Here is a 27,832-nt window from a genome sequence, read left to right on the forward strand (position 1 = left end):
AAGACGAATCAACTTTACACTTGAAAAATGCGTAAAAAGCTAATTCAATAACGGTACTTAAAAATTACAAGCGATTTGGTAATTTTGAGATACCTTGTATATTGAAAATATCAGACGATGAAGTAAAAAATGTAATTAGCGCTTTACTTACTACTGTTTTCATACAATGTGCGTTCAATTAAATTCCTAAGGGGCTTGAGATTTTGAATTTTAATTCGCAACACTAGAGACTGTTGGTGTCATAGCCCATTTGATTAGAAATTTAATTTAATGCATGTCATTTGTCTGAAGCAGCAGGAAATTGGCAAGTCCATGATTCAAAGAAGAATAAAAAGGTAAGCAACAAATTTAATATTTCAGCTACAAGTATTGCGAAAATATTAATTAGGGTATTAAAAAATGTGAAAAGATAAACATTTAATTTTTATTTCAATAAAGATTTTTTTACAAGAAGTTTTTTATTGAAAATCCCGTAAAAAATCTTTACTCTAAGAAAAGTTATTGTCTACGGATCTGATACCACTGTAATTTTGGCAAAAAAAATTGCAAAACTGGTTAATTCCAAAAAAGTGGTGACAAGTGGCGCTGCCGTGTCAATTTCCCAAACTTAAAACCCCGCCGAATCGTTCGTGTGTATTCGTTGTAGCGTTCGGCTTGTAGCTGTCAGTGCCTGCGCCCAAAAACAGTTGCCATGTTGCTTGTTGTGTAGGGTGTGCTTGTGATAAAAATCGGCCAAGTCTCTCCTTGCAGCAAAAGTGCGTTGTCTCGCGTGCCCACCCGGTGTATGTGCATTAGTGTGTGCCCCCTTGTTGGCGGTGGTAGTGTTGGAGGTGCGGGTGTGTGGTGAAACAAACCAACAGAGCACAATTCCAAGTGGTGTTGTTTGGTGGTGGTGGTGGTGGTTGTGGCAGGCAGCGTGCTTTGCACGCACATTTGTTGTTATATGATGGGGGCCCGCCGCTGAGGCGCCCGAGGCCGGCCTGGCCTTGGAGCGAGGTTACTGGCCCCGAGCCACGCGGGATTGTTTACCATGTGCTAGAGGTGTCGCGAGTGGTGCCATTATGCTGAGCCCCAACAACTGCTGACACAGAGGGCGTACAACAAGGCTCAGAGCTACGTTGATGGGATCGAGGGAGCCCATGGCGTGGCGCAAGCACGACCATCTCATGCTCATGGACAAAAACAAACCCAAAAGTGAGTAGAAAACGACATGAAATTCGACATTTTATGACGTCATCGGCGTGCGTTGGGACAGTGGCGGCGACCGGAGTTTTACATTATTTATTTCATCTTTTTTTGGTGAGGTTATGTTGACATGTATACTGTCACTTTAACAACAAACAAAGAAAATTTCCATGACTACAGAATACAAAAAAAGACAATCAAGTAACGGTGAATGTAAAATTACGCAGCAGTAGTTTTTTTAATAAGCGGGTAATCTACAATGCCATTAACAATTTATCAGTGATTTTGCGATAGTCGAAAATAAATAACAAGTGTATTTAAAAAATAACATGAGATCGAAAATGCCTTGAAAGTGAAGTGTAACTTTAGCCACATCATATTTTCTCTTGAGTTCTTTTGGAAGTTTCGTTTTCTTTAATAATTATTTTTACCAAATTTTGTAATATACGATAAAACGTGTGCTAATTCAACACTAAATTTAGATATTTTTTATAAAATTCTGCTAAGAATTTATCAATTGAATACATATTTACACTTACATTTTTTTCGAAAATAGCTTTTGTAGGGTGCTTAACACCCAAGTAAAGAATCAATTTTTGGAAAATTATTTTTAAATAATCCCGATGTGTCAATTTTTGGCATGTGGCTAAAATTCCGCGAGCATGGCCTGCTCTAATTAAGTTTATTTTTTGTTACAATTTTAGGTGCTTTGTGAGGATTTTGTTGAAAGAATCAATTGGAAAATGTATTAACAGTAATTGTGTAATACATACCTAAATTTGAAAAATCAGAGGGATTGGAATTTCGTAGTTAGAAATATAGTTTGCTAGACTTTTTTTTAATTGACAAGATTTTTTTTCTTGTTTTCACGCCACTACATATCAGCGATTTCAGATTTTTGGAAAAGGATAAATACACCAAATAAAATTATTTCTTGTAGTTTCGGATTTATTTAATTGATAGTGGAGCTACACGTGCAATTTTGTGTTCAGTATTTGAGTAATTAACTTTATTTTGATGGAAAGTCGATTATTTTTTAAGGAAAAATCTTTAATTACATTACATTACAGGACTGTTGACGTATCAATTTTAATAGTATAAAAAATGTCGAAACAATATTTTTTTGTAAAACTGTATGCTATACTGTTTTCCTATCTCTTATCTATTTTGAATAGTTTTGAAAGAACATTTTATTTTATTTTTTAAGCCCTTCTCAGGGGTTGAAAAAACAATTTCTTTGATCCAATATCATTTGTGATACTTTATTTAAAAAATTCAAGTAAATACAATTTATTTGTTAAGGCGTTATTACTCCCTTTAAAAAAGACTACAAAGTTTGTTAAGAAAAAAAATCAACCTTTTTTATCTTTTGTACGGGCCTCACATAATGTGAGTAAATACGCATAGTTGCTATAGAAACAAAATGAAATGAGTAAGGTAACGAAAAAGTGATATAAAAAATAAAACTTGTCACTAATTCAAAATCGATTGACTTTAAAGTGATAACAGTATCAGAATTGTTACAATTCGATCTATTTCTAGGTCATCAAAATTTGTTGTATCTTTTTCTTTAATTTTCATTCTGTGATGGAGTATAAACACAGATGAAAAAACGTGTTTTTTCTGTATAAAATCGTAATTCAATGCCTACGACATTTTTTAACAGAAATCTATTTGTATACATAATCACAAAATCAGTGTTTGATTTGCTAATGAATCAATTTGTTTTGTATTCATGTTTCGGGTGGATACAGTAACTTAATATTTGTAATAAATAAATAAAATTTGGTCCTGTTTATAATAAAAAAATTGTTTGTTTTTGCCACTAAACCAAACATTATTATCTGCAATATTTGTAGTTAAACTCAATTGACAAATTAAACAGAAGCACAGTAAAATTAAATTCAGACCCTCGCATTTCATAGAAATTTCTTATAATGATTATCGTTATCGATATTAGTACCGGCTGTATTAAAATTTCTTTTTTCTACAGCCGTCAAAAAATCGTGACATTTATGCATGGTTACCTATGCGCGAAGTTTGACGTTTTTTCACTGTGAAAAAATATTATTTTTTCACGGTTTCACAGTGAAAAAATAATATTTTTTAACTGTGCAGGCAACTCGATTTTTCAGATCATTTTGTTCCAACTTATTTCTGTTACAATTTTAGTAACACGAAAAGACATCAACAGCAACCGAAATGAAGAGACGGATCGATAATGAGAGGTAGTTTTAAAGGTTTTATAATTATACAGAACAATATTACAAAACAATAATAATAGATATTTACTTTGACATATGAAAATTAAATGTGCATGACGAAAACGTGCCCCCGTTTATCCCCAGAGGCCTGAGTGAAGACGCTTGTAAATGAAAGTTATTTTCGCCATTAAAAGAAGCCGATGTAGAAGGTTGAGTGATTTTGTTTTCTTCTGTGGAGGAAGAAGGTTGAATTTTATTGGCAATTTCAATTTTATTATTCAAAGAGTCCTCGATGTAACTTTCTGCCACTGTGCTGCTTCTCCAGCCCCCATGACGTTTAATTGAAATTAGATCACCTCCAGCATTCGCCAAAAGAGTGGCAGAGCTTCTTCTGAAGCAGTGACCAGTATATTTTTTAGGTTCGTCTTTGTTAAGCCACTTTGCAATCAAACTTGGTATCTCTCCGATTTTGTTAATTCCAACATTTTGATTCACACATTTTCCGTTGGTATACTTTAAAAATAAACGGTCACTAGTCGCCCGTGGAGGCCGCAAAGCTCTATATTTTCTGACAATTTCTATATTTTCTAAATTTGAAACAGTAAATATTCGTTCGCAGTGGGTTTTTGTATCAGGCACCTTCACAATTAAGACAGACTGTTTATCTTCTATGTCAGTTAGCTTCATTTTAACTAATTCTTCACGTCGAAGGGCTCCCGATATACCCAAAATTAGCACAGTCTATAAATAAAACGAGTTGTTTTGATTTGTATTACACTAATATGATAAGTTTACCTTCATCAGTAAATATATCTTGTCATCTGCTTCATTAATAAACTTGCTAATGTCTTCTTTGTCTAAAATTTGCGACTTCTTGCTTCTGTAACCTACGCTTTTGCTTTTCAGGTAGGGCACTAACTTCGGAAACTTACGTGTATCGATATTCTCTTTAACGTTTAAGGTGGCTTTCAACATCGCATAAAGGGCCCAGAGTGTTGGTGGCTTTAAGGTGGTAGACTTTTCTTCCAAATACGCCAACAAAACATTTTCCGTTACTTGATCAATCTTTTTCATAGAACACCACTGCCGAAACTGAAGATACGTTTTTTCGTACTGCGGTCTTGATTTAGCAGGCAAAAGATTCGACACTGCCGCGCTTGCAATTGCATCTATTTCGTTTTCGCTGCTAAAATCCATCACACTTCTTCAACAAAAATACCTATTGTGACAAATTTTTCGCAACTATCACTTTTATTTATCATCGTAACCATGCAAGCAACTCGATTTATCAGACCATTTTGTTCCAACTAATTTCTGTTACTTTTTTCTTCATCTGGAGGCTGTAGAAAAAACGTTGTTTGTATTTCGTGGCGAAATTCATGTTTTAATGGCGCCTTCGAATGTCTTTTAGGTCTCGACCTGGCGGTCTCGACTAAAATAACATTCTCAGGCGCCATTAAAAAAACACTCATTTCGCGCACTTAATACAAAAATTACTATTTTTTTTCCGTGGAAAATTATCAAATAATGATATTTATTATCGAATTGATAATATTATCCTTGTTGCCTAGGTGCCAAAAATCATGACACTTGAAAATGGTTTTAAGCAAGGTTGGTACAAAATTTCTGTATTGGAGATAAAACTATAGAAAAATATTATTATTAAATTCACTCGTATGTCGATGCGATACATTTCATCATCTTGGGTGTAAGTCGTAAACTTCAAACTATTATTATTGTTGAGTGTTACATTCGTGTACTTCCTCCTCGTTAATTTAAGGGTAATAATAATACGAAACAATTTGGAAATAAAACGCAAAACTTTAAAACTTATCGATAAATCAAATTGGCGGATATGTGTTGGAAATGTAATTAATCGCCGCCGAATTAGCAAAAATAACGTTGTTTTGACGGAAACCGCTGTGATAAAAGCGAAGCTTGAAAAATTCGCGTTTACATTTCGTCTTATTTGAGAAATTGTAGGTGCAATTCGTCGATCAAAGTTTGTAAGGTTGTTAAACATTACAACACACGACGTCAGTTTATCACAGTCTAGGTTGTGGTGTAACTATTATTATTATTATTTTTTTTTTGATAATTTTTGAATGTAAAACTTTTTGTGAACACCTAGTAACAAACAAAGCACGCTTTCTATAAATACCTGGCGCTTTGTCTGGCCGGCAGACGAACTGGAAATAGACAGAGTAGCGGCCGCATTGCTAGGAAGTCATCTAACCAAAGCTCGCTCACAGGCTATTATCGTATCATCGGTTTTTATTCTAATTTAATTAATCTCGTGTTAATAATTTTTTCTCGTTTGGTAGATAACCGGAAATTTTGTCTTTTTTATTGTGAATTTTATAGACTGTCACACTGTACTCGTGTTGCAAGCCAGGATGTTGTAATACAGCATTGTGTTACCTTGATTAGCATTCGAGGGGTTTCTTGTACGTTTTTACTAAATTTTTTGTTGTGATTCGCCAATAACCACAAAAAAATTTAAAAGGGGAAATTGTTTTTAATAGGAGCGAATAAATTTAATGATTGTTTCGTAACTGACGAAAAGGAAGTGGTAGAAAATAGTCCTTTTTCTATTTCTGTTGCGCTCTGGCATGAACTGTGCATGTGGTTTATTTTTAATTTTTATTAATAGTCATAGAGGAAATACCTTTCTGAAGGTACCGACTGCTACTTGGGTTCAACAATGTCAAAATTACAAAAATGTTTTATTATATAATTTTTACCGACTAAAAAAGTCTGAGAAGGTAATCTATTCTGGTAAACATTTGAACGGACAAGTACCTAAATGACCTTCTGCAACGAATATTTTATTCTATTTTTCTCGGTTTCAACTTTCATTTATGTTATTTGTTAATTAAAGTTAGTTGGCCGTTTAATTGACAATTTGATTGACAGTTGATGTAAGTTTGAAAATTAAGAAAAATATTTTCTTCTCGATTTTGATGCAAGAATGACGTTTTTCACCACGATTTTTTTGGTAATTATTTTTGTGGTTGGTGTACACAGTGCCTAAATTTGACAAAATATGACAATGTTTTTATTGACAGGTTGTTTTAAAATGATTTTCATGTAGTTAACTTTAAAATTGGTTTATAATGTAAAAAAAATGTGTAAATTCACAAATTGTCAGTTAACTACATTCAAACATTTCGTTAAAAAGCAATTAACAAGCATATTACACTGTGCAAGAAAATACTGTTATTGTCGGAGTTTATTTCTGAGTTGGAGAATGACAATATTCGATGTCTGAATACCTATCTATCATCAGCGGTATTTTGATTTTACATTAGAAATTCACAGACCACTAGATGAAAATCATTGTAGCACACTTTGTACCATGAATTTCTTGTCATCTATACATTTTTTGACAAATTAAGTGCTTCTTGGTCCTGAAACACGTTCCCTGTTCTTATAACTACAGTGCCAAGATATTTCAAAAATAAAAGATAGAAAATTTAACTCAGTGGCGGGTGTAATTTTTCGGTAAATTATTTTAGTTTTTTATTATTATCTATTATGAGATAAGCATTTTCGAATAGATATTAGTTGTCTGTTAATACTTAACTTTGCATAATTAGTTTGTGACTGAGCGAATTACGACAAATAATTTTCATTCGGTGTAATATTAATTTGTAAATCATCTTTCGGCGTCACCTGCTTTATAATTTTACTTTTGATATCGACAGGTTGCAAATAAATAAAGATTGTCCCTTTTGTCGGTAAAGTAAAAGTGTGACTTATAAAAAAGTGGGTGCTGAGTCATTTAGTTATGTCACATGTTACGCCATCATCGACGTGGCCAAATGCGTTTCTGATGCAATATCTACAACAGTAACTGAAAATAGACATTTTTTTTTTCCTAAATCGGGGTCAGGTGGTTGATGATGTCGATCATACCATGTCCGAAACACGTCGGTAATGAGTCGCGCGGAATAGTTCAGCCCCACCTGCACAAGGTGCCTTCGTTTTCGATCCCCTTTTCGTTCCAGCCGGACTCTCCCTCCTCCTTCCTTCCTCCCTCCCTCCCTGATCGTGGTCAAGGGGAGAAGTGTGGAGGCATATTGATCTGCGCAGCGCACTCCAAAATGCCACCTCTCGCAAATGCGATGTTCAACTTGAAATATCTAGTTTTGCAGAAAATTAACTTAATAAAAATAATAAGGAATGAAAGTTTTTTGCAGTGTTGACAATTTTTGTTATTAAATTATCAAAATATTTTTTTTTAATTTTTTGTGAGGTTTACACGTGTTTCAAAGAAAGTGGAGTAGGCTACGGCGATCATTAAATACTTTTATCAGTATGATATTTTTAATTCTTGAATATTTTTTTAATAAACTTAAAATCACACGAGGGTGTTTTTTGTTGCCCTCGTGTTGTGTTTAGAAAAAATAGAAATCGTATCTCGATGGTCTCTTCGCGACGCTAATTTATTAATTATTCACGAAGATCGTCGAGAGATCGCTGCAAAAAATGTTTATGCTCTACAGTTTGAATTTCCCTATTGTTACTAATTTAAGATTAGACGTCTTGAAAAAATTATTAATTCGTAAAAACTTTGAAAATCTGTTTTATGCTTCTCATGTAACAGTGAATGCGTATTGGGTTGCATTTTCCGCATGAGATTATCCACAGATTTGTCTCACAATAAAAGTCTTTCTCTTCCTTTTCGAGTTGTTTGTTTATGTCTGCGACCTTTCGGAATTTGCGTTGATTGCGGAAGAAGTCCTTTTACGGCACACGTGAAGACTCCATGTTATCTATCAAGGTCATTGTATTCGCAATGTTTGTAAACACACACAAACGTTCATTTTCGACGCAATTTTTTTATATCTCTTCCATCTGTAGTGTTGTGGACCGATATTTGCGAGACTAGACCTTGAATTGTTGTTCTTCCAAGCGAAATACAGGGTGATTGTTTTAAGGCCTACATTAGAAATTTTTAACTTCTAATATAACCAGAGCTTTAAAATTTTAAATCGAACAATCTGAGTTCAACTAAATTATTTTCAAAATGGCTGAGCTTCCGGAACTATAAAAAATTGGCGTCAATTTAGAAATTTTAAATATCACCTTCTCAAGTTGAGTAAAATTCACCCAAGTATTTGATACTCATCTGTTATAGTTTTTGACATGAGTCATTTTTTTTGTTGTTAAAATTTTCATTTGCAAGGGTTTATCTAAGATATCACAGCCCTTGAATCCTTTGCGATAAGTGATATATATATATAATATACAATATTATATATGTATAAATTCATGGCTAGTATGATTTTTTCAAAATGCGTCTCAAAAAACCGCTATAACTCAAATTTTTCAAATGTAACGACCCTATTTCTTAATGGCAATCGAAAGAATATCAATATTTATGGTGACTTGTATTAATACGTCCTATACTCTTACAGTTTTTGAAAAAAATCACAAAAAATGGATTTTACTTCAAAGTTTTCATAGTTAATCAAGTATACCTTGCAAAATGGCTTATTATAAATGTTAGTGAATTATGTAAAGTAACTCAGTCAGTCTCCCAAATTTTGAACTTCTTGAATCAAAATGTTGAAAAATAGTTTTTTTTTTAATTAGTTAAATGGTCGATTTAGACTGTATACAATATCTTAATGTTCTAGCTATATTAAAAGTTAAAACGGTAAGCCCTCACAGAATCAGCCTGTATAATTTTTTATCGAGTCTAGCGACTCGTTTTAAATAATGTAATAATATACAAAACATTATCGGAAGTATCATTGTGTGTAGTAAGGGGAAGTAATAAATTCGTTACGTGAATGTGGTGTTAAATTCTGAACGAGTTATGAATGAAAGTTGCGACAGGAAGTTACACTTTTTAATTGTGTATTGAAAAATCAATTATTAAATTATTTAAAATCACGAATGAACTGACTAGTGTGGTGTGAAATTGTGAAACAGTTTGTAGGTGTGTAATATTGGGTGAATAGGCCGTTCCTTAAAAAGGACATTTGGCATTCATGCAACCTACACTAGTCGAGATCGAATGGAGGCGGTTGCAAGTTGTCTTTTCATTTTTCTCTTGGCGATCCATTTCCGCATTTTGAAATTATTGGGGTAGATTTTTCTTTTTCTGGTAACAACAACCAACAATAATGTGAGAAAAGCGGTCGCATTGTCCGTAAATGACCGTCGGTTGCATTCTCGTCGTTCCGTGGCGGTTCTTCACCTCTCCGGAAGATGATCGTCGGTCTGGGTCTGACCGACTCGTCTGCTACTGCTCGTGTGTGTGTACTTGTTGCTATTCATAATACACCACCACCAGCAGCAGCAGCAGCACTTCCGAGAGATTCCCGCATCAGCAGCAGGTACGATAAAATTGTTGTTCATTCGGAGGTTATTTAACTCGATAATTGGCAAGTAAACAATCGTTTTAAAAGCTCGGTTCGGCTTAGCAACAGACACATCAACAACCTTGCGTAGGTATGATGACGATTATAATGCACCTGTTTTAAAATTCACAGTACCGTTCCAGGCAAGCAAGTCAAGTCGCGCGCGCGACTCACTCGATCACTTATTTCGTCGAACAATTTTAATAATAATAAGACGTAGGTTAGAGGCACACGAGCCGAACAAAGTCCAAGAGTTTTACGCACAAAAACACCATAAAACACACCAAAGTCGTTCTTCATTCAATTCAACATATTTTCCAATTCAAAATTATCATAAAATTAGTAGTTTTTTTTAATTATTGTCATTGACATTACGGCGTACGAATGATTCATAACAACATCTCGGCAGCACCATGACTTGCAACTGAGCCACGTGTTGTGGTTCTTGATCGTTTTAGTGCCCTTTTAATATGTAGGTGGTAATTTCTCGCTACTATATTTATGAAAGTAGGTCAATGTTTTCGCTAATTACACGAGAGTTAAAAATAAAAATTACGAATATGGGTTCGTTTCGTTTGCCGCCGAATTGATTTTCGAACAAGGCGACGTGATTTATGTGTCACGAAGTTGGTGGGAAATCTGCGAGAGGCTGTGCGGCGGTGGCGGCGGCGGAAGCGGCGGCGGCGGCGGCGTTTGGATCGATAGCGGCGTCGTGTTGTTGCAGCCGGCGGTTTGTTTGGGTAGGTCAAAAACTATTTCAGATAATGATGGGCGAATTGTTTATTTGCAAATTTTTTTTTCAGTGAATTTTATTGATTGGTTGTTTCGTGATTTATAGCGCGCACAAATATTAAATTGTTTTATGTCGTGTTACTTTATACTTTATTTTTACCACCGAAAGTGTGAAATACAAGTACATGGTAATATTTTTAATGTCTACAAACACTTATTTCTATAATCTAGATTCGGAAAAAAAATTCTTTTGAAGCGGTAGTTCGCGTTTGATGTGCGATAGTTTTGCAAGTAAACAATAAGAGTCAACAGCTCTCGCAGCTATTTAAATTAACATCAAAGTGGGCTGCTTCAAGTTAACATGAAGCTCTTGTCTTTATTTTTTCTTGGAATTTAATTTTTTGGTCAAGCAGCACTGTTTTGTTGGGGATTAATGACGTAATAGGGGATCTGCAATATTGTGATGCTACACACGATTAGATTTATAATTTGGAAATGGTTTTCCTAAGATTTATATCGTCCCAGCCCCTGGTTTGAATTTTTTTCACAATTTTAACAAAGAAAAGCGAAATAATTTTTAAGATTTTCTAGTGTTGGTCATTTAAAAAAATACATCTTAATTGAACTAACGGCAGAGATAAGAGCCGTCTCGAAAAGTGCATCCGACTTTGACGGATCTTTCTCCCACGAGAGAATCCGATCCGGTCTATTAAAAATTCAATTATATCAGAAAACAGCAGCTTCACCTGATGCCAGCGCGCGTGGTAGTTTTAATATATATATATATATATATTTTTATTCGTGGGTGGTTTTTGCTAATTTATACTGCCTACATAACTCTTGAAAGGGTTACAAAAAAAAAGTTGATAACTTTTGTGTGCGACAATTCGTAATTAAAGTTAGTGGGCACTTTTAAATTTTAACTAAATAATTGATATTTCAGTAAGTTTGTTCATATAAATAATCCTGGATGCATAATCCTGGCGCAACTTCTCCTAGTTTTTGCGTGTGTAAATCAAAGTTTCCAAGTGTTGCGCGCTTCTTGCTTTAATTTCAAGCAGGCGAACTGTTGCTGAAGTGAACACGACCCTTAAATTTATGGTGGTGGTCTCCCGGATTTGATTTAATGTTCATTGAGAGTCGAAGTAACATTAAAATAAGTATCACTATTATTAGAGAGGCAAATATCAACCGACATCCAGACGCATAAATACGTTCTTGAGGATTGTATATTTTTCGATAATTGTAAATTTATTATTTCGGGGAGGCGTTCTCCAGACGACGAGACGCCGGAAAAATAGTCCTGAACGATAAGTTTCCAGTGTTTAAATAAAAAGTGGCCAACACATTGGATGTAAAAGCAGACGAACAAACACAAAAATAAGGACAAGAAAGTGTGTGGTCACGGAACCGTCAAGGCATTTTCCATGCGTCAACGGAATTTCTCTTTTCTCTCATCCATTTTCCGATGCAATTCCTGAGGGAAACCTGTTCGAGTGGACGAGAAAATTCCACGTCCTGTGACTTTGATTTTTTTTTAATAAAATATAATTCGTATCAAGCCTTTTTTCCTTGTTAAAGCTCATTCTAGAATTGGAAATCGTTTTTTTTTTGTTTAATTATATTTTATTTCGTACTGGCGGTATTCCTCTCGTAGCTGACGTCAATAACATCATCATACATAATTCATGTATTAATGATCCGAAATGTAAATAGCCCCATTTCCAATACTATTATTGTTTGTGATTTCAGTGCCGGTATCATCGAGTGGTAGTGGGGACACCCTTCGACAGCGTCATGTGCCCTTATATGGACGTTTGGTACCCGAAGATCAGCTGGGTATGGGTCATATGTCCAATCCACCAGCTGATATTCAAGCAATGCAAGCACGAATACCACACACTTTTAGGGATTCGTCGGCGGCACCCTTACGCAAACTCAGCGTGGACCTCATCAAGACCTACAAGCACATCAACGAGGTAAAACAATCAAAAGCATCAAGCCCTCAAAAAATTAAATAAAATTGATTAATTTAAACATTTGGGATTCGTTATTCTTTTTAAGAAATTTGAAAATACCAAAGGAAAGATCTAGGCTTCCTCTTTAAAATGACCTAAAAAATATATATTTTCTAATTTAAAAAAATGGCAGAGTTACTTATTTTTGGACTGGAAGGTGCAAATTCAAAAAAAATTAAAAACCCTAAATATTTCGTAAACTGCTAAATTTAGTTATAGACACAGCTGAAAAAAAAGTAACTTAAATTAACTCTAGTAATCCAAAAAAACGCTTAAAAAATATATAGTTTTCTACGTATTTAAAATAAGGAAGTTGATAGCGATTTGTGGTGTAACCGGAAGTGCCACCATGTCGAAAAAATATTTTCCTTGCGCAGGACCTAAGAGATTATGGTTGTATAAAAATTTTCAGATGACCATCATTTTTATAACTACCAATACTAACTAATGTGGGGTTTACACAGAACACCTTGTTTGTCTTTTAAATTTTTTGTTTAAAATTAAGTGGTCAGGTTAGGTAACCATTGTTTAATTTATTGAGTATTTGCTTGGGTTTTGTATACCTACATTATTATTTTAATAGTGTCGAGGACGCGACCTAGATAAATTTGGTTGGAATTTACCTACATTTTATCTAAAATGCATGTTCTATTAAAATAAATTATTTTCATAACAAACGTGTCTTATAATGAGTACTTAGCCCAAAGAATTTATTATTATCTTCATATTGTCAATTTTAAACAAATTATTAAAAATGTGCTTTCATAATAGGTTTTTGTTCATTATTATAAAACTAGGTGACTCCCACATAGGTAATTTTTTTTCTGTTTTTTTTTTAATACCAAAGCACAATAATCGGCTGAAAGTGAACACACTTAAATAGATTGTGAAAACTTGTATTAAAGGTATATGTTTTTTTTTTTGGGGGGGGGGTACGTCCCTGTATGTGTATCCCTCCAGACGCGCGCTAATCTCCTACCGGCGAACTCGGAACAACAATGTGAGGTCGTGTCGGCGGCTGTTGCCATGCAATATCTGAGTCGTGACCTTGCTGCATTCGCGAAACGTAGACGGAAAAAACATAATAAGATAATACGTGAAAAAGGGAAATCCCTGATGAAAAAAAAATGGGGAAAAAAGCCCTTACCGCCTACCGCGTTTCTTCTTGATGGATGATTGTCTCGATTACGTGCTAGCTGTGTGAAGATTTTTCCGTCGTGGTATATTATAGAAATTAATTATTTGTAAGTGGGGTTTTGTTTAGCTTTTTGTTGAAAGAAAAAAAGGTTAAAGGTTAATGAAAGTTTTAAGTTTTCATATTGTAGTATTTTATGAAATGAATAAAATTATTAATTAACTTTCCGGGAATTTCTTTTCTTGTTCGATTCCTGGTGGGTGGACTCTTTTCGTAAGATATATCACCGTTATTAGTAATATATGGGTCTACGTTTGCCAAGTTATTATCTGTTTGAGGATGCAGGGCACGCACCCCACTAAAACTTATGGCGAAGACGACACTCAACACATTGTCGACGCGTGATCGATCCATCGGTCCCAAATTTCCATATTATTTTTTTTTCTCTGAAATTTTGTACCGATTTAATTGGCATTTAATTCCAACATGATGATGTTCTAATTAATTAGGGTGAACCGTCGCTGACGCGTGTCGTAATTGCCATTATAATTGTTCACAAACTAGAGACCATAACAGAGGCATTAACCTTAACCATAACAGAGTAACAGGTCTCTGAGTGGTCGTTACGGGATTACAACGATTTTCCGCCAAATTTTCGATTGAAAAGAAAAATTTTGGCATTTTATTTTAGAAAAACTCTAATAATTCTGGAATAAAATTTAGCATTTTTACATTGAAGGCTTTAAAAAACATAAAATGAAGTAAGTCACTGATCAGTGAATTTTGCGACAGGTCATTTTGTCCGATTTTTATTATTAATTCGCGTCGAGGGGAAGAAGCGTCGTCTAAATGAAGTTAATTCCGGAATGCAAATAACTTTAATTATACGAACTAAATTTTAATCACGTCATCCTGAGGGAAATTAAATTAAAAAAAAAAGTTGCGTTGTGTAAAAGTAGAGAAACAAATCATGTTAGAAATGATTTTGTTTTTGTCTAGGTGTATTATGCGAAGAAGAAACGACGAGCGGCGCAACCCCAAGAAGACACCTCTCATAAAAAAGAGAGAAAACTATACAATGACGGTTACGACGACGATAATCACGATTATATCGTGAAGAATGGTGAAAAGTTCCTCGACCGATACGAAATCGACTCACTTATAGGAAAAGGATCATTCGGACAGGTCGTTAAGGCCTACGATCACGTGGAACAATGTCACGTGGCTATCAAAATTATCAAGAACAAAAAACCGTTTCTCAATCAGGCACAGATCGAGGTGAAATTGTTGGAGATGATGAACAGAGCGGATGCCGAAAATAAGTATTATATAGGTGGGTTGTTAAAACACTTTTATTTGTTGTTATTATTATTGTTTGTTTTTTCAGTTAAATTAAAACGTCATTTTATGTGGCGAAACCACCTGTGCTTAGTGTTCGAACTGCTTTCGTATAATCTATATGATCTGTTGCGAAATACAAACTTCCGCGGTGTCTCATTGAATCTCACGAGAAAGTTTGCCCAGCAACTGTGCACGGCTCTATTGTTCCTCTCAACGCCCGAACTCAACATCATCCATTGCGATCTGAAACCGGAAAATATACTTTTGTGCAATCCGAAACGATCGGCTATTAAAATTGTCGATTTTGGAAGTTCTTGCCAGCTTGGACAGAGGGTAAAATCACTTGAAACAATAAAACCTAGCAAAATTTACCTATTTATTTTTTTTCAACAGATATACCAATACATACAATCAAGGTTTTATAGATCACCCGAAGTCCTACTAGGTATACCGTACGATCTAGCGATAGATATGTGGTCGTTGGGTTGTATCCTAGTCGAAATGCATACAGGGGAACCACTTTTCAGTGGTGCCAACGAAATCGATCAGATGAATAAAATCGTTGAAGTGTTGGGAATGCCGCCGAAAAGTCTACTCGATCAGGCCAACAAGACGCGAAAGTTTTTCGAAAAACTGCCAGAGGGGAGGTCAGTAATAAAACTTAAAAAATTACAGTACAATCAATTTTTAATTGATTTTTGTTCAGATACGTGTTGAAAAAGGCGAAAGACGGCAAAAAGTACAAATTGCCTGGAACGCGTCGACTGCACGACATTCTCGGTGTCGATAGTGGTGGTCCTGGAGGGCGAAGGGCCGGCGAACCAGGTCATTCCACTGGCGAATATCTCAAGTTCAAGGATCTGATTTTACGCATGCTCGATTACGATCCTAAATCTAGGATAACATCGTATTACGCTCTCCAACATAATTTTTTCAAACGCACGACGGACGAATGTACTTCGACGCCTAATAGTAACAGTTCCAGTCCGGCCGTTGCCTCAATGGATATGTCTTCTCTGACGAATAGTTCGAGTAGTCAACACGGTAAGTGGGCTGTTTCTATTTAATTGAAATTTTTGGTCATTTTTTACTTTAGTGACTTTTACATAATAATTCAAGAAAGGGAAGAGTGCAAATTTGTAGACTAGGTGAAATATATTTTAGTTGCTGAAGTAAAATTTGATCAAAAATGTTGTTATTGTGCCTGGAATTTGCGTCAAGTGGTGTAATTTTTTTTAATTTTTGTATATGTGTGTGCAGACGTTACGGGAAATCAACGATGACTAACATAGTGATACGGTGCCGAACCGTAACTGCTCTTACTAACACAGGTATTGATGAGAAAAAAAACTTGTAGTCGTTTTTTTTTGTTGACAACTGTCAGTAGTGTACTTTTTTTTGTTCGTTTGTTGTAATGACGAAGGTTGGTAGAGTACTGTATGCACAAATTCCAGGGTTAAATTTGGTGGGACGGTCTCGAGAGCTGTCAAATTACACGACAATGGAATGCGATCCATCTCCTTCACGACATCCTCACCGTCAGCAGCAGCGTTACCACCAGCCCTACGGAGTGACGTCATTACAGTACGCCCCATATCCAGGGGTTCCCATGACCGACGGCAGTGCCCCCAACAAAACAACCAGCAATGGGCCACAGCCACCTAAATCAACATCAACAAATGAAAGAGACGACAGTCCGATGGTTGGGGTTTGCGTTCAGCACAATTCGGTCGCAATACATTGAGGATAATTTTGTGCATTGTGTTTCTTCTTTATATAATTTTTTTTTGTTTTTGTTTATTTTAAGAAAGTTGTTTAGTTGTGGAGGATTATAGTGATGTGATTTTTTTACAACACACGTGGACAAACAACAGACTTGGGGCGCATTGAAGCTCTGTTGTGTTTTGACTTGAAGAAAGAAACTTGAAATTTTTACTAGGAATTAAGTTAAAAATGAGGATAAAGTAATTTATGCCTAGTATTTAAATATTAATGATTAATTCTAGCGAGTAACCACATATGTATACATGTTTCCTATGATTTACCGTTAACTGTATGCAAGTTGGCTCTGGTTGTTTAACACCAGATCATTTGTTTTGTTTTTTAGTTTATTTTTTTGTCAATCAAGTGTAACTAGATTTAGTACAGCAGTATTGAACCAAGTGATTCCGTTTGGTTGTAAACATACCTCAAGAAGAAAGAAAAAAAAAGTAATTTCCAAGCCAGGGCCATACCAATCCACTACCGCAAGTACAGTGGTAAATGTGTTCAAAATATAATACCAGTTTGTACATGAAGCTTGAGAGTTGTTTGTTCAGTACGATTTTATATAATTTGGCAAACGGTTGACTAAAGATAACGCACTGAAAAACAACTCGAGAGTTGTTTTGTAAATACTTAACTTAATGAATAATCACTAGAACTGTATTTATCGATACACTTATTTATTTACGTCATGTGCAGTTACAATTAATCATTCACGATTTAGTTGACGGAAAAAATGCAATGATTCTCAGCAATGTAGAAAATATGATGATAGTGTAAAATTATGCGATCTATGAATTCCTAATTTCTTTGTTATTTAAATAAATTTACATCAAAACGGCGGCTTTCAACCTTATTTTTAACGATTTGTAAATGTTAAAAGAAAACCAATTTGGGCAGTTTAATTATTTTATTTACAAATTTTCTTTTTTACAAAACACATTAATTAATTTCGGTAATAGCGTAACTCTGACCGGTTTCAGCTCATAATTTTCATTATCAATGGAAAACCATTTCTCCTCATTTTGATTGATTTTCGGTTGAATTTCCACAGATCTCGCCTCAATTATTTCCCTCACTTTTCTTTTTTCTCCTTTTTCCGACTTCCATCCTTCTTTAACAAAATCGAAATAATTGACACTTTTCGGACCAACATTGACCACCAATTTCGGGACTTGTTCACTTTCAACTTCTAGATTAAAATCAACCGTTGAAATATACTTTTGATAAATCATCTGACATTCCGGATTAATAATATTCGAAAAACCCGGCTTTTGGTCTTTGGCAAATCTAAATAATTGTACAAAAAGTAAGTACCACTTACCAAAGTGGGGTCTAATCAGATTATAATGTAATTAAAGTAATAACAATATAATCTGATTACTTTGTATTCAATTACTTTTTTTATTATTTGTAATAAGTTACAAATGCCACTTACCTCTGGAACCACTTTTTTTGTTGTTGTGACTGTTTCGCACAATTTGAACAACCTGAACAAGGTGGTGTGTAATTAAGTTCAGCTGAACAATTCCAAGACAAGTTATTTCTTAATCCGTTAAATAAGTAAGTCACATAATTACGAAATTTGCCATAAAGCCAGTAACTGTCTCTTTTAGTTTCCGCGTCTCTGTAAGCCCCCCATTTGATCCCAGAAACTGCATAAATCGGTTTGTTTTCATTTTCCAACACCTCAACTTTTAACACATTAATAGGTTTCACAACCTCTTCAACAACTGCCATTGTGGCATCAGCCAACGAGCGAACCTTCTCCAAATGACTCCCACAAGGAAACAAAATTTTAGCAACAGAATTTGTTTTACCCAAAGGCAAGACACCTTCAAACCTTTATTATTTTCACCAAAAACCCACTAACACAAACCTATTGGAATCAAACCGTTGGTGTTTTCCTGCGTACGCCTCAAAAGCCCCGTTATCACCTCAGAGACAGTCCCATCGCCCCCAGCCACAACCACAGCATCAGTCCCGTTTAAATCATTGATAAGAGTCCTGGCGTGCCCCTCTGACTCTGTCCTAACAACATTGACACAAATTCCAGCCAAATGCAACAGGGGGGCGCAATATTTCTCAAATTCATCACCAGCTTTACGCTTATTGGCATTGGGGTTGAGAATTACCGTAACGTTACGGGGGTCAGCCTCCACACGAATTGGTTCAAGACCAAATCTTGCCGCCTTTTCGCAATAAACACGCATCAATTCTTGGGTCCTAACATAAAATTTGAGGGGGCTAATGTGAGGTTATGTCACTCACTCGAAACGTTCCTTGGCGTATTCAAAGCCGTACAGTAGGGCCACGGCTGCAAACGTTGACTTCTTCCAATGATTGCGTAAAGTTTTTGCCGTTTTTAGTACAAAAGTCATGTTTTGTTTAAATTTATTAGCATAACCTCAAATTTGACTAATGGAATGGTTCAAGGACAAGACGGCGCGTAATTTGAAAATTGCCGTAAATTAGAGAATTTGCAATTTCCTGGATTGTTAGGCGTCGTAATTGGTAAATTATTTAGTTTGTGTGAAAAATGCGGTTGATAACTGTGGTCTTGTTCCTTGTTTTAGCCCAAATCGAAGCCAAAACGTATTATTTTAATTTGAATAAAACTACAAATGAGTTCATGGTTCGGAATCGTGTCAATTTTAATCAAACGAATTATCCCGCAATTCAAATAAGTGAACTCAGGAATAATAGGAACGTCACACGTAAAACTGCCACAAATACGAATGTAATAATAATGTTGTAGTACTAGTAAATTAGAAAAAAAATTGTTTTAGGGCACTAAACCCTACATTCACCCACTTTTAGACTCCGAATGGAACTACAATTGGACCAACATCACCCGAAATAAACTACCATCATACATTTACAAATATTACGAAGCATATTCGCAAAATGTGGCAGCTCCTGTTCACATTCTCTTCAACGCAAATCCGCTAAATTCAACCATAATCAAATTTAATTCGAGTAAATTGGACGTTGCGGAGGTTGAGTTACATTTCTACCACAAAGTTGAGGCCAATTTGACACAAAAATCGCTAATTTTGCGCCTTTATCAAGTCGAAAATGATATCAATGAAACGGCTTTGATAAATCCAGATTCACACAAACTGCTCAATGTGATTTACATTTATCAAGCTGAAAGTGGCTGGCAGGTAACAATTATATTGAATTTTCATTCAACACTTAAATCATCGCCAGGTGTTTAAATTAACCAAATCGTTGCATAATTGGATAAAAAAAACAACGGATTTGTCGATATTTATCACAATTTCGAAACCAAACGACGAACAATTTAATCTTTTTAACGACAGTAATAGAAACGCGTTTAGGACTTTTCTTATATTAAAATCAGAATCGCCGAGAAGTGATGGTAAGTTATTTTTTCTAAGTTACATAATTTAGGCACAAAACACTTGGCTCCATATTTTCGCCCAACCCTGTATGTTTATTGTATTGTAGGAACAAATGATGAAATTACCGAAAGTAACGCTTGCAGAAGACATGATTTATACGTCGACTTCCAAAAACTCAACTGGATGAAATTTATTATATCACCAGCTGGTTATAACGCCTACAATTGCCACGGCACGTGTTATCAAACCCACCACTTACCAAACCATCACAAAACCACAAATTTCTTTCCTGAACTGGGGCGTAAAAGTCCCTGTTGTGGCCCCACAAAATACGCTCCTCTCCCTATAATGTTTTACGATAGATTTGGCAATGTTATGATCAAGTTTTACGACGAAATGGTAATTTCGGCATGTGGTTGCAGATAAACAGATTTAACGCAAACGATGACTTTATTAAACAATTATACAATGTGTTTGAAATTAAAAAATACTGTAACAAAAAAATCAATCATGCAATGTGTTTTACTCAGCGTTTCCGTTGCTTTGTCCTTTTTTCCTCAGAGTTTTTTGTAAAACGTGAGCGTCTGCCGGTTCTATTCTTTTGTAGTAATGTTCTTTAGTTTCGACGATTTCGAAACCGAATTTTTTGTAGAAATCAATCGCTCCTTCGTTGTTTACTTGCACGTGGCTAAAAGAACGTGTTATTGGGTTTAATATAAAAAAAAACTCTTACAGGAATATGCTATCAAAATTGCCATCCTGTTCCACGTAATATAAGACATGTTGGACCATTAATGTACCTATTCCAAGTCTACGGTAAGGGTACAAACAGCCTAAAGTCATGATGTACAAACGACGAGATTTTTCCGACGTATCAATTCGACAACACACAGCACCAACCACTATATCATTGTAATAGGCTAATTTAGCCAATTCACCCGCCTCTAACACATCTTTGTAGAATTTATCGTTATAAGAGACGGGAAAAACCACGCTGTTTAAGCGCTTTAGTTGTTTAATATTATGTGGGGTTACGTTACCTAATTCGATATTAGCTCTGAAACACACACGTGTAGCTGCTAAGTTAATACTAATTACATCACTCACCTTGTCATTTTATCGCCAAATTCTCACAAAATAACCACGAATTTAACCACAAAATTGCGCTTTTTGAAAGAAACGTCAAAAATGATGGTCGATGGAAGTGGCGATGGTGGTGGAAGTGTCTAACATACCGACGCAACGCGCACCCCCCCCAATTTTTAAATAAATACTTAATTTCATAAAAAATTAAACCCCGACCCGTATTTTAAAACGGGCAAACAAAGTGAAATTAAATTTAAATACGATAATGACGGTGCCGTGCCTTTGAAGTTACAAAGCGCCAAAAAAGACCGCCAACCTTGACGAGAAAAATTACCCGAATTGATGCAAATTTTGGCAAATCTGGGCCAAATTTTGTGGAGATTTGCCCCAAATCTAAATATTTCTGTGTTTTTATTAAGATAATGTAAGTTTTGTCGTGAAATTTCGTGTTGAAGTTAGGGTCGTGGTTTTTGTAAGGTTGGTGATAGTCGTAGTGAAGTTTGAGAGGTTGATGTGTTTTCTGGAAAAGCGTCCCCAAAATATTGGAAAAAAAAAGTAAATAAAAGTGTAAATAATGCAAAAAACGGGTGAAGACGATGTTAGTAAATGGTAGCCAAACGGCCCTAATCAAGGTGGTGATTAAAATTTCAAAGGCGCTCCCCCAACATCATCAATTTTTCATTTTTAATTGGTTCTAATATTGTCCACGATGGCTGAATCAAATATTTATTACAACGAGGGCAATTATATGAATCAGCAAGACGCTACCACCAAGGATGTGATTGATTCAGTTCAGAATCTGAATGAGCAGAGTGAAATGATTTGTGATGATTCTGTAACAGAAACAGTGGAAGAATCGAAGGATGAAGTTAAAGAAGTTGCTGAAGGCACTGAAGAACATGTAGAGAGTCCAACAACTGGGGAAACTTCTTACACCTTCAAGTGTGTCTTTTGTGAGCAGGTATTGAGTGGTAGTGACGAACCCAAATTATTGGAGTGTTTGCATAATGCTTGTGGTAACTGCATTGGTAACAAGCTTTACGAAGAGTTGGAGAAAAGTACGCCAATAAATCGTAATAATCAATAAGTCAATATTTTATTTCAGCTACTGTTGAATGTCCACAGTGCAATATAGTATGTGAGCCAAGTAAAATAATCGAAAATCAGTTTTTGCTAGAGCTAGCAAGTAACGAAGACAACTCGACCAAATTAGCAGAGTTGAAATGTAGCAGTTGTAGTGATGATGCAATTGCTACAAGTTGGTGTGTTGATTGTTCAGAGTACATTTGTGATAGTTGTGTACAAGCACATCAAAGGTATTTTATTCATTCAAATCAATTGATTTTTAATTTTTAATTACTCTAGACTAAAAATAACTAAAGACCATACCATTAAACCGAAAGAAGAGGGACTTACTGACAGCCAATCATCTACAAATAATTCTGCACCTAATCTATTTTGTCAGATTCATCCACAGGAGAAATTGTCACTATTTTGCGAAACGTGCGATAAATTAACTTGTCGCGATTGCCAACTTATTGAACATAGGGAACACAAGTATAAATTTACCAATGAAATTGCGTCAGAGACAAGAAAATTTATTGCTGATATGTTGAAGGATGTTGGGTACGTATAAAAAAATTAGGTAATTTTTTTGGGCAAAAAATCACGATAAATAAATAATGTCACAATTATTATTATTATGTGAAATTTCTCAGAGTGAGAAAATTGCGAGTTATTTGAGTTAATTTTGTTAACATTTGAGTAAACCCATTTTTTTTCAAATCGTCAAAGAAAAAAATATGAGAGAATGGGTATTAATTAATTTTCGCAATATATTTTTCAGTTACAAGAGGGCACTATTATGTAGTGCGATGAAGGTAATAGACGATCGTCAAAATTTGATTGTTGACAAAAAACAAGCACTTGTTAAGGAAATCACACAATTAGTGGTCAAGTAATTGATTATTACAATTTATAGATTAAATGTATAATTAATTTTTTTGGAAGGTTGACAAATACGATTAATGTTAGAGGCAAACAATTAGTTTCGAAATTAACCGAAGTGTGTGATAGTAAACAAAAGACGTTACAAGAGAAAAAACAAGCTTTAGAGCAACTTTCACGTATGACAGATCACTGTATAGAGTTCACACAACATGCTTTAGATAACGGCAGTGATATGGCTCTATTATACAGTAAAAAACAAGTCACCGATCACTTACGTCGAATCAAATGTAAACGAGCCGATATTCCAAATCCAGAAATACCGGTACGAATTCATCTGGCTTTGGATAAATTTCCAGATCTTGTTAAAGGTAAGTGTTTGTCTTGACTCAAATGCTTGGACTAAATTTTTGCTTAATTTTTTGTGCTTTCATTGGTAGGTTTATCAACAGGTAATTTGTTTTGGTTTATTTATTTATTTTTTATATTAAAGTAGGTTGTGGAAGTCATTAATGTCATTTAGATCAAATTTCAGTCACAGACGACTTTAATTATTTGAAATCATGGTACTTTTCAGTCATGTCAACAATCGGTCAAATTGTGGTTGATGGTAGAATTTACCCTTCACAGTCCGTCTCACCCTCATCTCAATTACCTCCACATGGTTCTCCCAGTCCTGGTCATTCCAGACCACCCCAACAACAATCACCCATCAATCAATTGCTCCAACAATCACCTCCTTACCAACAACAACCATCAGGGTTCCAACAATCACCCAGATTACCCCCAGCATATGGACAGTTTAACAATGGGCCGCAGTATCCACAAAATCAAAATATTAGCCCACAATCCAATATGGGTAAGTCTGCGTTAATTTTTATCGCAAAGGTTCTAACTGAATTTTTTACAATTTTTCGATCACCTAAAATATTTATCATAAAATATAACAAGCATAATGATAAACAAATAACTACACTAGATACTAATATTTTTTTAAGTAAACGGTTCAACCATTAAGGGAAATAATAGGAAGCTATCTACACATGGTTATGGTTTTAAAAATACTTTTCTGTCAATAAATGTTACACAGTTTTAAAGTTACAAAGTTTATTTTTAATAAGAAATGGTTTTATACAGATTTTCATAAAGTTATTTTAATCGTCGTTATTTTATAACTAACCAAAAATTATTCTAATTGTGAAAAAACAGTTTGCTTTTCTTTGGTAGTTTCAATCTAAAATCATTTGACTACATTTCATTAGACTTTCTTCCTTCAACTTTTTTTAGACAATCTATAAATGAAGGAGGAAGAAACGCCCACTTTTTGCTTGTGTGAATATTTCATTGTAACACGCTGTATATTTTTATTCTTTGACTAAAAATTGATTAACTAGTGCTCCAACAAGGATTAATTTCCACATAATTTTAATAAAAAATGCAGTTAGATCTTTATGGTTCTGAGGTCGCGTTCGTTATGTTGGAAATATAATTTTTATTAAATAGGAGCAAGAGTAATGGGTCCACCAATGGCACAACAGATTTCATTAGCCCAACAATTATCAGCCAATCGTATGCAAATGCCACGGCAAATGGCGAGACCTTTACTACCTCGAATGCCACCAAATTCTGGCGGTTTAAACCAACAGCAGGTAAATTTAATCAAATTAATCGTTTTGAAGGTTTAGAAGAGTGAAACAATTTTTTTTACTAGCAGGTCTCGTCATCAACTCACCCACAAAATATGTTATCTGATCGCAGCAATTTGCGATGTTTATTACAACCAGCAAGTAATTCACCTGTTTATATTCAAACAGGACCTGCTCAATATCAAGCAGTCCAACCACATATGGCCCAACAATACCAAACTCGTTTTCCTAACCAATCACAACAATCGTTTCGTCAACAACCGCCAATGAATCCAATGATGATGAACCAAAATCGTCCACAAAGACAGTTTCAAATGCAAGGTGGTTCCGCCAGATGGCACATTCCACAACAACAAATAGCCAATAATAATAACATGCAAGGAGGAAATCGTAATATGATCTTACCGACAATTAATGATAATTTTAAAATTACCCTAAAACAACACAACCAATCAGAGAATAGAAATCTACCAGCGACTGTTACCTCAACCATTCCTAAAACACCAAGTCCTAATCATATTCAAGGTCGAAGTGATACTGAGAGAAGTCTTGATAAATTTTGTGAAGATTCGGTTAAGGATTTAATGGCGACTATTGCAAAATTGGATTCGAATGGTGTGCAAGTTGTAGCTGAAGGAAGACAGAAAACTGGAGGTTCACCACATGTTGATAGTTCAACAGGTGATGCAGGACCTTCAGGCAAGATTAAAAGTGATCCAATGGAAACAGGCAAAGATGACCCGAATGAGGATTGGTGTGCTGTGTGTATGGATGGAGGAGAATTGGTCTGTTGTGATAAATGTCCGAAGGTTTTTCATCAGTACTGTCACATTCCGAATTTGAGTGTCGAGTAGGTATTTTATATTTAAAAATATTTTTTTTCATTGAAAAAATAATTTATGAGCCTGAAGGATGATTACTTTAATTTATATCTTTCTTCCCTTGGTATGAAAATACCTATTATTTGGAGGATGACATTATTTTTAGCACGTTGATAAACTCATTCGAAATTAAATTTTCGAGTGTTTATTAACAAAAAAAATCCCAAAATTACTCAAAAATCCACTTTTTTGCTTTATTTTTCAGTTTTATTTTATTCACAAACACACATACGTTTTTAAAATCTCGCTAAATTTAATAAAATGCTTTATAAAATTTTGCTAAATTAAATCGAAAATTGCAAAATTATATGGAGGACATTGGACTGTGTAAATAAAGCGAAGTAAATGTTTCCATTTGTAATAGTAAAAAATAAATGTAATTTATATTTTTATTAGAATGAAAAAGATATAACTATAGTAAAAACTTTTGTTACATTTCACACATAATACCCATTGTTTTAGTACACTTACACCACCTTTTTTTTATCATTTTATAGCTAAAAACTCGAATTTTTTGTACGAATTAATCATCCATTTAACTTGATCTTGATTGCAAAAATGTTCGTTATGGACATATTATTTCAATGATCAAAATAATTACGTTTGAAGTTGCGACCAGTTGTGAAATTACACAATTCGCACTTTGCTATTAGTTTGAAAATTCTCACAAGTCAGCAACAAACATTCTCTCGGACTTAATATACCGGAGGTTAATATTTGTTCTGATTTATTTTAAGGGAAAATGATACATGGCAGTGTTTGTTGTGCACAAACTTTGCCGACTTATCCGATGATATTTTAAATGAGAAAAAAGAAGGAGAACTTTGTTATAAAGACAAGAAAATTGCTGAACGTATAGTTTTGGAATTATATTGTCAGTATGATCCTAGTTTACCGTTCCGGGAAGTTATCGGGCCTGAGGTATCTACTAAATAAAGTAAAAAAATATATATACATTTTATTGTAGAATGAGGAGTATCATGCAATTATCAAAACCCCGATTGCTCTTGATTCAATTCGTCAGAAATTAAACTGGAATTCGCCGGAACATTACACAACTATGGAGCAGTTAATCAAAGACGTGCGTTTAATGTTTAAAAATGCATACACATATAATCCTGTAAGTAAAACAACAATACTTTGATTATTTTTCGTGTTGAATTTGTCTTTTTTTTTAAGGAGGATTCTCAAGTATACGCCGATGCTAAAGTCTTAGAGAAATTCTTTGACGAACAGTTGGAAAAATTTCTGCCAGAATACGCTTATGAACATTTCGATGATGATGATGATATTCAGCCCCCAAATAAAAAGTATCGGCGCATAATAAGTGACTGACAAATTGTTCAAGGAGCGAATAATACAGTATATTTCTCTCTCTAATGCAGAATGAAAACTATTTTTAATTAAGGAGGAGTAAGATATTTATACAGGGTGATTACAAACGTTTTAACTTCTAATACAGAGATTCTGAGTTCAACTAAATTATTTTCAAAATGGCTGAGTTTTATACAATAAAAATAGGTGGTTGCCATTTGGCGCTAGTTTCTCATCGTTCCGGAAGTTCAGCCATTTTGAAAATAACTTAGTAGTTCTTAAAATGGTCGATTTTGAAGCTATGTTATGTTATAGTAGAAGAATCACCCTGTAAAGTAAATACCAGGGTGCAAATCGAGTAAACTGTTTAAATGTTGGCAAGATGTTAGATCTTTATACCGTTTTAGCGATTTTATTGTTAGTGTACGTTTTATTTAATTGGGTTTTTGTTATTACAAAGAACTGTCATTTTTAGTGTATTTTCACGTTATTGATGTTATTAGAGGTCACTGTCATATGTTATTAAATAAAGCTAAATATGACCATGTCTATCTTTGACGTTTGATTGCTTCGAAATATCGAATATATCAAAAAAATGTACCTAGTATATGTATATTGAGAAAACAACAAACACAAGATAAATATTTATCTATTTTGTTATTGTATTGATTTTCTGATAATCAATTTGTAAGCAAGCTGTATAAAATTAAAATAAACACGTTAATGCCATTTGGGCTTTTTCGTTTCCAGTTCCCTTAAAGTCATATTGAGAGTGCTGCGGCAACGTAATGTCAAATTTGACAGATATCTTTTCAGGCACTCTCTTGACCACGTTTA

At 34.6% G+C, this 27,832-nt stretch overlaps 5 protein-coding genes across 5 annotated transcripts; 2 read left to right on the plus strand and 3 right to left on the minus strand.

Moving 5' to 3' along the window:
- The first annotated feature begins 508 nt into the window (after positions 1 to 508).
- Positions 509 to 27,724, plus strand: LOC660870 (E3 ubiquitin-protein ligase TRIM33). Its single transcript, XM_064358859.1, has 19 exons — positions 509 to 1,194; positions 12,248 to 12,474; positions 14,648 to 14,981; positions 15,036 to 15,322; positions 15,383 to 15,636; positions 15,696 to 16,033; positions 16,444 to 16,732; positions 18,810 to 19,005; positions 21,899 to 22,265; positions 22,313 to 22,523; positions 22,573 to 22,833; positions 23,054 to 23,164; positions 23,218 to 23,525; positions 23,732 to 24,013; positions 24,658 to 24,803; positions 24,866 to 25,650; positions 26,419 to 26,602; positions 26,649 to 26,801; positions 26,861 to 27,724. Exons 1-19 carry the CDS (start codon positions 1,122 to 1,124, stop codon positions 27,014 to 27,016), a joined length of 4,962 nt encoding a protein of 1,653 aa, XP_064214929.1. The 5' UTR covers positions 509 to 1,121; the 3' UTR covers positions 27,017 to 27,724.
- On the minus strand, positions 3,415 to 7,627 carry LOC135267182 (uncharacterized). Its single transcript, XM_064359130.1, has 2 exons — positions 4,185 to 7,627; positions 3,415 to 4,130 (listed from the first exon to the last, which is right to left on the minus strand). The coding sequence occupies exons 1-2, from the start codon at positions 4,584 to 4,586 to the stop codon at positions 3,474 to 3,476; spliced, it is 1,059 nt and encodes a 352-aa protein (XP_064215200.1). The 5' UTR covers positions 4,587 to 7,627; the 3' UTR covers positions 3,415 to 3,473.
- Mulk (Multi-substrate lipid kinase) lies at positions 17,645 to 19,161 on the minus strand. Its single transcript, XM_064359128.1, has 4 exons — positions 19,025 to 19,161; positions 18,633 to 18,979; positions 18,192 to 18,588; positions 17,645 to 18,043 (listed from the first exon to the last, which is right to left on the minus strand). The coding sequence occupies exons 1-4, from the start codon at positions 19,132 to 19,134 to the stop codon at positions 17,668 to 17,670; spliced, it is 1,230 nt and encodes a 409-aa protein (XP_064215198.1). The 5' UTR covers positions 19,135 to 19,161; the 3' UTR covers positions 17,645 to 17,667.
- Positions 19,276 to 20,629, plus strand: LOC103312528 (derriere protein). Its single transcript, XM_015979052.2, has 4 exons — positions 19,276 to 19,493; positions 19,543 to 19,920; positions 19,967 to 20,138; positions 20,228 to 20,629. The coding sequence occupies exons 1-4, from the start codon at positions 19,293 to 19,295 to the stop codon at positions 20,545 to 20,547; spliced, it is 1,071 nt and encodes a 356-aa protein (XP_015834538.1). The 5' UTR covers positions 19,276 to 19,292; the 3' UTR covers positions 20,548 to 20,629.
- On the minus strand, positions 20,553 to 21,387 carry san (separation anxiety). Its single transcript, XM_064359133.1, has 3 exons — positions 21,229 to 21,387; positions 20,855 to 21,178; positions 20,553 to 20,809 (listed from the first exon to the last, which is right to left on the minus strand). Exons 1-3 carry the CDS (start codon positions 21,234 to 21,236, stop codon positions 20,644 to 20,646), a joined length of 498 nt encoding a protein of 165 aa, XP_064215203.1. The 5' UTR covers positions 21,237 to 21,387; the 3' UTR covers positions 20,553 to 20,643.
- Positions 27,725 to 27,832: the final 108 nt, after the last annotated feature.

This window comes from Tribolium castaneum, chromosome 9 (genome assembly GCF_031307605.1).
Source record: "Tribolium castaneum strain GA2 chromosome 9, icTriCast1.1, whole genome shotgun sequence".
Lineage (NCBI taxonomy): Eukaryota > Metazoa > Arthropoda > Insecta > Coleoptera > Tenebrionidae > Tribolium > Tribolium castaneum.